General features: G+C 37.9%; 1 protein-coding gene across 50 annotated transcripts in view; it reads right to left on the bottom strand.

The window, feature by feature from the left end:
* Positions 1 to 13263, bottom strand: part of WNK1 (WNK lysine deficient protein kinase 1) — a 126131-nt gene that overhangs the window by 71958 nt on the left and 40910 nt on the right. For all 50 annotated transcript variants that reach the window (XM_081594020.1, XM_081594021.1, XM_081594026.1 and 47 more), the window contains one exon: positions 4572 to 4744. In XM_081594020.1, the coding sequence (XP_081450146.1) occupies positions 4572 to 4693 (122 nt within the window). In that variant the 5' untranslated portion in view covers positions 4694 to 4744. The remainder of the gene's footprint in view (positions 1 to 4571; positions 4745 to 13263) is intronic.

Here is a 13263-nt window from a genome sequence, read left to right as displayed (position 1 = left end):
ACTGACATACTGAAAGTCCCATGGATAGCAAGAAGATCAAACCAGTCAACCCTAAAGGAAATCAATCCTGAATATTCATTGGAAGGACTGACGCTGAAGCTGAAGCTCCAATACTTTGGCCGCCTGATTCGAAGAGATGACTCACTGGAAAAGACCCTGATGCTAGGAACGATTGAGGGCAAGACGAGAAGGGGGTGACAGAGGATGAGATGGTTGGATGGCATCACTGACTCAATGGACATGAGTTGAGCAAACTCTGGGAGATAATGAAGGACAGGGAAGCCTGGTGTGCTGCAGTCCATGGGGTTGCAAAGAGTCGACTATGACTGAGCGACTGAACAACAACAGTGTGATGGCTAGAATCCAATTTGCTATTATTTTGTAAGGAATTTGGTACCTATATTCACGGGGGACACTGCTCTATAAAGTTCTTTTGCTGTATCTTAGGATTTTGGTATTGGGGTTATGCTGGCTTCAGAAAAGGAACTGGACACTATTCTTCCAGTCTGTTTTTTGAGAAAAGTCAACACACTTGGTCCCCCTCCACTAAAATAAAGTATGATAAATACACAGAACATAAAATGTGCCACCTGAAGTGTTGAAGTGTTAGTCACTCAGTTGTGTCCAACTCTGTGACCCCATGGACTGTAGCCCACAAGGCTCCTCTGTCCATGGGATACTCCAGGCAAGAAAACTGAAGAGGGTTGCTGCTCCCTTCTCCAGGGGATCTTCTCGATCCAGTGATTGAACCTGGGTCTCCCGCATTGCAGGCATTCTTTACTGTCTGAGCCATGTTCGTATTATTGTGCACAATCATCACCCCCATCCATCTCCAGAACTCATCCTGTGAAAGTGAAACGCTATACCCTTTAAACAATGACACTCCACTTCCCCTCCCCCTGAGACCATGCAACTACCACCCAACTTTCTGTCTCCATGAATTAGCCTACTGTAAGTATCTCATGTAAATGGGATCATACAGTATTTGTCTTTTTGTGATTGGCTTATATCAGGTAGCACAATGCCCTTAAAGTTCATTCCTGTTGTAGCATATACCATAAATTTCCTTCTCTTTGAAAAAGGCAGAAAAATATTCCATTGTACATATACACCACACTTTACTTATCCATTCTTCCACCAATGAACATGTGGGTTGCTTCTACTTTGGGTCCATTGTGAATACTGCTGCTATGAACATGGGTATACAAGTATCTCTTTAAGACCCTGCTTTTAATTCTTCTGGGTAGATACCAAGAAGTGGAATTGTTGAACCATATGCTAATTCTATTATTTTTTTTTTAATTTTATTGAAGTATAGTTGATGATGTGCTGTAATTTTTGCTACACAGCAAAGTGACTCAGTTATACATATATATATTCCTTTTCATATTCTTTTCCATTTTTTATTGAGATGTAATTAACATATATTGGTTTAAGGTATACAACATAATGATTCAAATATGTATATATTGTGAAATGATTGCCACAGTAAGTCTAGTTAAAATCCATCACAAAACTCCAACTGTTTTTTTTTACTGTGATGAGAATTTTTAAGATCTACTCTCTTAGCAACTTTCAAATATACAATACAGTATTATTAACTGTAGTCACCATGCTGTACACTACATTTTTAAGACTTTTATTTATTTACAACTGGAAGTTAGCACCATTTGCCCACCCACCCATCCCATACTCCCATGCCCTTGCCCCTGCCTCAGGCAATCACCAATCTGTTCTCTGTTCTCTGAGTTTGGCTTTTTGGTGTTGTTCATATGGTATTTGTCTTTCTCATTTCACTTAGCACAACCCCCTCAAGAGTCCATGATGTTTTTGGTACGATTTTCTTCTTCATGGCTGAATAGTATTTCATTGTAGATATACATACCATATTTTCTTTATCCATTTATCCATCAATAGACATGTAGGTTGCTTCCATGACTTAGCTATTGTAAATAATGCTGCAATGAACATGGGGGTGCATATCATCTTTTTAAGTGTTTCAGTTTCTTTGTATAAATACTCAGAAACTAAATTGCAGGGTCATATAGTAGTCCTATTTTTAATTTTTTGAGGAGCCTCTGTACTGTTTTCCATAGTGGTTACACCACTTTAATCCCCACCAACAATGCTCAACAGCTTTTCCTTTTCTCCATAGCACTTGTTATGTCTTTTTTATAACAGCCATTCTTTTTTTTTTTAATTATTTATTTATTTTTGGTTGCTGGGTCTTTGTTACTACATGTGGGCTTTCTCCAGTGGTGGTGAGCAGGGGTTACTCTAGTTGCAGTGTACAGGCTTCTCATTGCTATAGCTTCTCTTGTTGCAAAGCACAGGCTCTAGAGCATGCTGGCTTTACTAACTGCAGCTTGTGGGCTCAGTAGTTGCAGTCCATGGGCTCCAGAGTACTGGCTCATTAGTTGTGGCACACAGGGTCAGCCGCCAACAGCCTGTTGGATTTTCCCGAACCAGGCATTGAACCAATATTCCTCGTATTGCAAGGGAGATTCTTAACCACTGGATCCTCAGGGAGCCCTGATAATAGCCATCCTAACAGGTTATCTCATTGTGGTTTTGTGTTTCCTTAATGACAGGACATTGAACATCTTTTCATGTGTGTATTGGCTATTTTTGTATCTTCTCTGGAGAAATATCTATTCAAATTACTTGCCCATTTTTGAATTGAGTGTCAGCAGGAATGTAAAATGAGTCAGCCATTGTGGAAAACAGTTTGGTAGTTCCTCAGAAAGGTAAAATTACCATATGACTCAGCAATTCTACTCATAGGAACATAGATCTAAAAGAAATAAAACCAGGTACTCAAACACTTGTACACAAATGTTCAGAGCAGCATTATTCCCAACAGCCAAAAGGTACAAACAGCCCAAATATCTATCAGCAAGTGAATGGATAAACAGATTGTGGTTTATCCACAAAACAAAATATTATTTAGTCATAAAAAGGAATAAAGCATAAATATATGCCACAACATGAACCTTGAAAAGATGGTAAGTGAAAGTAGCCAAAAACAGACACATATTTTATATTCCATTTATATGAAATATCTTGATCAGATAAGCCCTTAGAGACAAAATAGTTGGTAGGGAGAATGGAGAGTTGTTTGATGGGGTTTAGTTTCAGAAGATGAAGAATTCTTGAGATTTGTTTACATAGCAACATGAATGTATCTAACAGTACTAAACTATATACACTTAAAAATGATGAAGACAGTAAATTTTATGTGTTTTTACCACAGTAAAAAAAAAATTCCCATCCATAAATCCTAGAGATCAGTTAGTCAAACCATGCATTTTACACATGGAGAACTGAGGCCCAGAGAAGGAGCTCTCATTGCCCTAAATCACAGCTGGCCGAAGTCAGAGCAGGGAGCAGACTCCAACTATGGTCCAGAGTTCTTTCTACTTTACCTCTTGTCGCCTTTGCTATGAGGCTCAGAAACTGAAACAGATGATGATGGGAAAAGAGAACGTTCAACTTAAAAGAAAAATGCCTAAAAACTTAATTGTGTGCAACTGAAGAGAAAATATACTGTGTGTGAAGGGGGATGGGGTGTTCTTTTAAGGTGACAAAAATGTTTAGGAACTTGATAGATGTGGTTATACAACATTGTAAATGTAATAAATACCAAAGAATTGTATACTTTAAACAGGATAATTTTATGTTGTATGAAGTTTACCAAAATTAAAAAACTACTGTGTACTGACAGAATGACAACCCACTAAGTATTCAAACCAGAAGAAGAATCCCAAGATGAAGATATACACAACTATTACCACACAATTTTCCTTAATTCATTCAAATATTTATCAAGTTTCAGGTACAGCACCAGGGAGTACAGTCTAAGAAAAGAAACAGACATGTGAATAAGAAGAATCCTGGACAAACTTAGAATAAAGATGTTGCCATAAATATTAGAAAAGTTGGAAGGGAAATTAGAATTTGCAGGGGGAGATAATCTGTTGGCTTTTCACATGTCACTTTTATGCATCCACGAGCACAGGCACGGGGGTACATCCAGGAGATACATGACTATCCACACTTGACCTATCCATATTCCTGGAAGAGGTGATAGGTCTAGCTGTTTTGCCTTCAATTTCTTATGCTCCTGTGGGAAACTGAACTATCTGTATAAATGTCACAATACAATTGGCATTCAATACAAAATTTGCAAGGACATAGCAAAAACTGCCCAATATGAAGTGATAAATCGGTAAAACTTGTCAATAAGCTTCAGCTTCATTTCAACCACTAGAGGGCTACCTTGTTACTTGATTTCTGATCTCTCAGCCACTCAACTTTACAAACGCCAATCACCATGACTTAAAAGTAGCTAGGCTTACTCTGCGACAATGTCTCAGGTAATAATTACCAACACATAATTAATTACCAGACCACTTTATACACCAGAGGACCTTATGAGCAGAGAATGTGCTCCCATACTAACGTTTCCTGCTCAGGATACTGGGCAACAACAAGAACTGATAAGGCCTGAAATAAGAGATTCCAGTTCTCTTCTATTTCCTGGTCAGCTTTTCTAACAGTGATAAACTTACGTTTTAAGAGTTCCAGATGTCATCAGTTCAGTCACCAATACAATGCACTTCTTTCCCTTTACTGTGGATTCCCAGGAATCATAGAATCGAACAATATTGGGATGCTGAAGACCCTTTAACATTTCAGCCTCTTCTTTAAATCGCTGCCTCTCAGACTTTGTTAACTTTCGATCCTACAATCAAAAAGCAAAAGAGAATATGGTTTAAGATCAGGCGTTGGGAACTAATAGGTATACACTACCATACTTAAAACAGACAACCAACAAGGACCTACTGTATAACACAGGGAACTCTGCTCAATATTCTATAAAAAACCAAAAGGGAAAAGAACTTGAAAATGAATAGATACATGTATATGTATAACTGAATCCCTTTGCTGTATATCTGAAACTAAAAAACAAACAAACAGAATAGGGTTTAAAATAAAAAAACACACCAAGCCACATAGTCACACTTAGATGCTAAACATGTACTATATAATAATGACCAACAATGTTAAAATATAACATCCTAACACTGAAGTTACTAATAATAGCTTCATCAGCCTGTTACGGGGAGTATGAGAACAGGCTAAAGTGTATTTAAGAAAACTCTCGATTATAAAGTCATGCTTGAGATTATTTTAGTATCTTTACGGTTCATGTGTGCTTCAGATACACAGTTTTCAGGTACAGTTAATTTACCAATTCCAATGTAAGTCACCTATTGACAGAGACATGCAATTTAATAATGAAACAAGATTGCATTTTGGAAGTAGTGAGATCTAAATTTCTCCCCTCTCCCTACCAAGGAAATTGAGGGATGACTGTGTATGCCTTCACCTCATAGGACTGTTGTAAGAAGTAATCTACTAGGCATGTTTCTATCATATATTTAAAGTGCCTGGCACTTTACAGATTAATTCACTTCTTATTTGAGGTAAATGGAGAAAAGCACTTAATCTGATGTTCTTCCCTTGACAAAACACCATACACACAAACTCTGCATTGCCCTATAAATTAAAGTTGAAACTGTCAACTACCAAAGCACGTAATACATATTTTAACAAACTGCTCCAGGCATACAATAACATAACGTGTCTAAACACTAAAGACGTAAACTCTCCTGTGTAACTAGATGGCCTTTCCCATTGCTACACTTGAATAACTCTTGGTAAAGAATCGCCTGCAATGCAGGAGACCCCAGTTTGACTCCTAGGTCGGAAAGATCCACTGGAAAAGGAATAGGCTACTCATTTCAGTATTCTTGGGCTTCTCTTGTGGCTCAGCTGGTAAAGAATCTGACTGCAATGTAGGAGACCTGGGTTCGATCCACCAGTACTACTACTACTACTACCACCACCACCACCACCCTGATTAGATATACCATTCCTATCTCAAAATGCCACACTAAGCCATTCTTTGAAATTATGCTAGTCATTAGATCTTCTAGGATATCTTATAAACACATACATTAATAATGCATACTATATCACAAATTCAAAAGGTTTAAAAACTATTTTAATACAATTTGTTTTCAATATACTCACTATGCATTTTATTATATAAACTTAAAACATTATTCTAGCTTTCATTATTTAGCTTTCTGGGGCATGAAAAACCCAGTAAGTACATCTGTTAGGCTAAGCTAGCTATAGAATTGCTGGATCACAGGAAAAAGGTATTAACAAACTGCTTTTCAAAGGGGCCAAGCCTGGCACTGTAGTGCTATCACTAGTTTTGGCCATGCCTCCATGTAAAAGTGAAAAGTGACACTGTTAGTCGCTTGGTCTTGCTGTACTTTTTGTGACTTCCAAGTAATCCAAGTTCAAATCCTTATCTCATATTTGCATGAATACAGCTCTCAGACCATGAACTCTCAGGGTAAACTTTTCTTCACGTGACCTGGGAAAAACTGTCGTTTCTCTGACTCAGAAACTGAAATTTTCTCTAGTCTGTCTTTATATTAAAGGTGTTGTTCCTCTTTAGGGATTCCCAGGTGGCGCTGGCGGTAAAGAATCCACCTGTCAATGCAGGAGATGAAAGAGACGTAGGTTTGATCCTTAGATGAGGAAGATCCCCTGGAGGAGGGCATGGCAACCCACTCCAGTATTCATGCCTGGAGAACCCCAAGGACAGAACAGCCTGGTGGGCCACAGTCCATGGGGTCACAAAGTCAGACAAGACTGAAGCGACTTAGCACACACAAGTTTACTGGATCTCAGTTCCAATACCTGCTTGGGCTTGAGATTTCATCTATTCTTGGGGAGATGATAAAACCATCAGTTCAGTTCAGTCATTTAGTCATGTCTGACTCTTTGTGATCCCATGGACTGAAGCACGCCAGGCCTCTCTGTCCATCACCAACTCCCGGAGTTTACTCAAACTCATGTCCATTGAGTTGGTGATGCCATCCAACCACCTCATCCTCTGTCCTCCTCTTCTCCTCCCACCTTCAATCTTTCCCAGCTTCAGGGTCTTTTTAAATGACTCAGTTCTTTGCATCAGGTGGACAAAGTATTGGAGTTTCAGCTTCACCATCAGTCCTTCCAATGAATATTCAGGACTGATTTCCTTCAGGATCGACTAGTTGGATCTCCTTGCAGTCCAAGGGACTCTCAAGAGTCTTCTCCAACACCACAGTTCAAAAGCATCAATTCTTCAGTGCTCAGCTTTCTTTATAGTCCAACTCTCACATCCATACATGACTACTGGAAAAACCATGGCTCTAACTAGACAGACCTTTGTTGGCAAAGTAATGTCTCTGCTTTTTAATATGCTGTCTAGGTTGGTCGTAGCATTTCTTCCAAGGAGAAAGTATCCTTTAGTTTCATGGCTGCAGTCACCATCTGCAGTGATTTTGGAGCCCCCAAAATAAAGTCTGACACTGTTTCCCCATCTGTTTGCCATGAAGCGATGGGACCAGATGCCATGATCTTAGTTTTCTGAATGTTGAGCTTTAAGCCAACTTTTTCACTCTCCTCTTTCACTTTCATCAAGAGGCTCTTTAGTTCTTCTTTGCTTTCTGCCAAAAGGGTGGTGTCATCTGCATATCTGAGGTTATTGATATTTCTCCGGGCAATCTTGATTCCAGCTTGTGCTTCTTCCAGCCCAGCGTTTCTCATGATGTACTCTGCATAGAAGTTGAATAAGGAAGGTGACAATATACAGCCTTGACGTACTCCTTTTCCTATTTGGAACAAGTCTGTTGTTCCATGTCCAGTTCTAACTATTGCTTCCTGATCTGCATACAGATTTTTCAAGAGGCAGGTCAGGTGGTATGGTATTCCCATCTCTTTCAGAATTTTTCACAGTTTATTGTGATCCACACAGTCAAAGGCCTTGGCATAGTCAATAAAGCAGAAATAGGTGTTTTTCTGGAACTCTCTTGCTTTTTCAATGACCCAACGGATGTTGGCAATTTGATCTCTGGTTCCTCTGCCTTTTCTAAAACCAGCTTGAATATCTGGAAGTTCACGGTTCACATATTTTTGAAGCCTGGCCTGGAGAATTTTGAGCATTGCTTTGCTAGTGTGTGAGATGAGTGCAATCGTGCAGTAATTTGAGCATTCTTTGGCATTACCTTTCTTTGGGATTGGAATGAAAACTGACCTTTCCCAGTCCTGTGGCCACTGCTGAGTTTTCCAAATTTGCTGGCATATTGAGTGTAGTACTTTCACAACATCATCTTTTAGGATTGGAAATAGCTCAACTGGAATTCCATCACCTCCACTAGCTTTGTTCGTAGTGATGCTTCCTAAGGCCCACTTGACTTCACATTCCAGGATATCTGGCTCTAGGTGAGTGATCACACCATCGTGATTATCTGGGTCGTGAAGATCTTTTTTGTATAGTTCTTCTGTGTATTCTTGCCACCTCTTCTTAATATCTTCTGCTTCTGTTAGGTCCCTACCATTTCTGTCCTTTACTGAGTCCATCTTTGCATGAAATGTTCCCTTGGTATCTCTAATTTTCTTGAAGAGATCTCTAGTCTTTCCCGTTCTACTATTTTCCTCTATTTTTTTTGCACTGATCACTGAGGAAGGCTTTCTTATCTCTCCTTGCTATTCTTTGGAACTCTGCATTCAAATGGGTATATCTTTCCTTTTAAACCATGCCTTTTAGTCAACAAGACTGGCAACTGTCCCAGAAAAACCCCAGTGTCAATTCACACTTTTTCTACTCTGGTTTCTAGTTTTTTCTTAGTTTTTAAACCTTGGAAATTGTCCTGACATCCCCACAAGCTCAACTATGCATTTAAAAGGATAGGATTTTCTAGTTGTTCTCATTAAATTTTCAAAGTATCTGGTATTATACAGTGGGAAGAATTTTCAGCTTGTTTCACTTTCCATTTACTGACAATAGGGTTTCTTAATGTTTTATTAAAAAAAAAAATATTGTTTACTGTATATTCTTATGCGTCATTTCAGGAACTATTCAAAAAAGAAAACCTAGATCACCTGTTGACTCTCTCATACATTACTGCTGAATTACGAAAACTTAGAGAAATTGTAAAGTTAATCTACTCTCAGAACAATCGGAAGACTAATCACACATGAGCCAAATGAATTATAATATTCTACCTACTATTAAGTGATATTTAATTTTTGTATTTTCATATATAGTCTACTACTTGTCTTGATTAAGTACTCTTATTTTCTGAGGCATGCAACATTCATTTCAGTTTTAGCGATTATTGTATCTCTTCATAAATGGTTAATTAAATTTTAAATACTTGAGTACCCTGTGTCAGGAAATAGGATACGACAATCTTAAGAGACAAGTTTCCTGCTAGTCTAGACCTTCCAATGTAAGAGGCACAGGCACTAAATTTATTAGATATTAAAAAGAGAAAATATTTTTATTTGTATTTATAAAAAGAGTACTTAGGGAGCAAGTACTCGATATAAGACCCAATTCTGTGTGCACAAGTTAGTGCTGGCCCCCCACCATCAGCAGGCTACCCTAAGGGCTGAGATCATGGGCATGAAGCTCTAGTTTTATAATACTTGAAACGCTTAAGATCGCAAGAGTCTGCAGAAAGTGCTAAAGGCACTTGGAAATGCAGGATCTAGACTGGAGGGAAGGAGGCTCAGAACTTTAATAACAGTGAGCTATGAGATTTAAACTTATTTACTTAAATGTGTTTATTCAACCAGAATTTAGAACCTCTGGAAAGTGTATCACTTACAGTAGACCACTGCAGCTGAAACTTGGAATTTGCGTTGTATAGGATAAGGTAGTTTACAGTACTTAATAGTAAACAAAATGTTTACTTTCAACTGGTATAGCCAGAAACTGTCACTAGAGGTTAACCAAGACTGTAGCATAATCACTCTACATTGTTACTTAAATTTTAATTTAAAATCGACATAAAGATTGTTTCTGTGATATCCACAAGTGTTTTAACGTATACAAGGCTTGTAAACCTTTTCTGCAGAAAACTCAAACCAAAGTAATTTATTCATATCTTTTTCTACTGCCACCATCCTATTTCATTCAAGCCCTCACGATCTCCCTCTAGATTTCTGCAGTAAACCTACTCGCTGTTTCCACACATATAATCTTATTACCCCTGTACAATGTGTTTTCCACTCTGTCCAAATACAGTCAGAATATTTTAACGTCAATTTAATCAATTCTATGGTATGCCCACTTCATTGATTCTTAGAAATGTCTTTTTCCACATTTTTAACATCTCTGAAATTAGAGTGCATCATACAATTGGAATCTTAGACTCAGTGAAGTACTGTATGTCATAACCCTGTTTAAAACTCTCTAATAGCTTTCTGCACCCTTTAGGATAAAGGTGGAAAACCCCTGTGACCTACGCGGTCCCACACAATACAATCCGTGCCCACTCTTAGAGCCTTATTTCTTGTCACTCTCCAGTTTCCTTTCTCAAGTATGGCATGCTTCTTCCCATTCAGGTCCCTCACACATGTTTCCTTCTATACAGGATGCCCTTCCATGGACCTTTTATGCCTGGTTAATGTCTAGTCATTCCCACAGGGATAGCATTCTTGACTGCCCCTCATTCTAGGTTAAATCATCCCCTCCCACCTATCTATACAGTGACATGAACTATGTATGTATATGTCTCTTTCAGAGCTCTTAGTCACAAGTAATATAGTGAGGCTTACTCTAAAAGCAGTGACAAAATGCTTTTTCAGTGTTCTATCTTTAGCATCTGACAACCTAGCATTGTTCAACTGCCATGTATTAAATGAATTCATGAATGTGCTTTCCAAAAAAAAAAAAAGTGTGTACATTCTTCACAAGTAGTTAGCATTTCCTCCAGAATAAAAGGAATTCTTACAACTTAAAAGAAAGGTAAGGATTAAATTTGGGCCTCTGAGACTCAGTAACTTAACACAACTCAAACACTACGACGAATCTGCAAAGGTCAAGGCTGCCACCATTTTGATTTTTAAAAGGATTTGTTAAAAGCCATTGTAAAAAGCCTGCCAACTACTCATTTATAAGAAAATATAAAAGGGGGGGCGGTGGGCGCGCTAGTAACCAAACAGGGACTTCTTCCTCGACAAAAATCTACAATCAATTTTCTTCTACAGAATAAATACACTGAATGCAACTTTTATCTAATTTTGCCTCAAAGTCATCTATAAATGGAGATGGAGACTATTTTGTGTCTATTATAGATTTTTATCCTCCCTGAAAGCTATTGATGACTTATTTTAAGGGAACCTTGCTTTTAAGTCTTTAACATTAGAAATATGAGTACAGGACTTCCCTGGTGGTCTAGAGGTTAAGAATCCACCATGCAATGCAGGGGACACTGGTTTGATTCCTGGTTCAGGGAAATTTCTACATCCCGAGGAGCAACTAAGCCCATAAGCCACAATTACTGGGTGCACCTGCAACTACTGAGCCAGCACCTAATAAATACTAAAGCCCTCAGACCCTAGAGCCTGTGCTCTGCAACAAGAGAAGCCACCACAATGAGAAGCCCACACACCATAAAGTAGCCCCTACTTGCTGCAACTAGAGAAAAGCTCATGTGCAGCAATGTAACACTCACCACACCCAAAAGTTAATACATATTAAATTGAAAAAAAAACAAACAAACTATGAATACAGATTACCAACTAAGTAGGGAAAAAGCCCAACCAAGTAATTTGGTGTTTCTTTCAATAATCTGTTAACTTGTTCTATCTATAAGACTTCTTAATCTAGGACAATTTCATATCTCAGAGAACTACACTATTTTAGCACCGACAAGAATTTGTAAAACAATGTAAAAGAGATCAAAACTAACAAAGCACACAGACCATAAGAACACCTGGGGCTTTTTAATTAATATTTATCAAGTGTTTGCTATTTACACTAACTGGTTGTTTTACTTCTGTTCCCATTCTCAGAAAACCCATGAGATATTAGGAAATATTTTCAAAAGATGAACAGACTCAGAAATTTAGAGTCTTCCTCAAATTCACAATGAGAAGCAGAAGCACAAAGTAAATGAAGATTTGATTCATAGCTCATGTTCCATTCACTAAACTAGACAAACATATCTTAATTTTTACATAGCTCTTAGAACATTTTTCTTCTCAGAAGAGCCATGTTGATATTTGTTATTAACTAGGGATCACTGAAAAGAACTAAGCACTTTACTAAATTATAAATTATAGTTGAAGGTAAAATAAGAGGAGTATATATTGTTTAAATACTATCATTTGTCAAATATAACAAAAAAGAAGTAGACTCACAGATACAGAGAACACACTCATGGTTACCAGTGGGGGAGGGGGCCAATATGGCATTGTGGGGGTAGGAAGTACAAACTACTGGGTATATGACAGGCTATATATATGTGTTGTATAACACAGGAAATACAGCCAATATTTTGTAATAACTGTAAATGGACTGTAACCTTTAAAAGTTGTATATAAAAAAAGACTTGGACACTTAAAAAAACATTGCTAAGTGACAATCAAATTATCATGAAGTCAATGGTAAAATTTATTTTTTATTTTTTGGCCACACCATGCAGCATGTGAGATCTTATTTGCCTGACCAGGGATTGAACTCAAGGCCCCTGCATTAGGAGCAGAGTCTTAACCACTGGGGAAGTCCCTATTTTTTACTTTAAGTATCAAAGAAAATTTAAAACAGATTACCACAGCTGTTGCTTTTTGGTATCTTTTTCTCCAACATTATCAAACTGGGTATTTCTGGGGGCTTGATACATTATCCCTACTGCAACACTCATTACCTTCAGTGTAAATGAGAGCTGATGCAGCTAACCCACTCTATTCATTTCATTCATTTCTTTCCACCTACATAAAATTGTTTTGACAGGCTAAATGAACAAAACCAAGGATCACTGTCACATGACCTCCCATAACATGCACAGCTCCAGGCAGCTAAGGGGTGGAGGTGGGGAGCCTAACAACAACTAAAACAATTGTTCATCTCAGTGCCATCCAAATAACAGTGCTCAGGAGATTATTTGCTGATGCAATTTCTTCTTGGGTGAGAAATGCAATGTATAATGGCCTAAAGCAATTTGACATCTTCAGTTCCTTGCTTTGTATATTTTAAACATCCTCTGGAGGCATTTTCTCATCCCTAAATTTCAGTATTCTCTAAAATAGCAAGACTATGCCTTCCTATTGATTATTTTATCACCTCAGAAACAAACCTTCCAAACAAATTGTTTAACTGAAACAGTGAGCTTGATTTTCATAAAA

Source organism: Giraffa tippelskirchi, chromosome 4, assembly GCF_054371585.1.
Source record: "Giraffa tippelskirchi isolate mGirTip1 chromosome 4, T2T-mGirTip1v1.2.pri, whole genome shotgun sequence".
In the NCBI taxonomy this organism is placed as follows: Eukaryota; Metazoa; Chordata; class Mammalia; order Artiodactyla; family Giraffidae; genus Giraffa; species Giraffa tippelskirchi.
The sequence above is the reverse complement of the archived record's forward strand: the minus strand, read 5'-3'. Positions and strand labels throughout refer to the sequence as shown.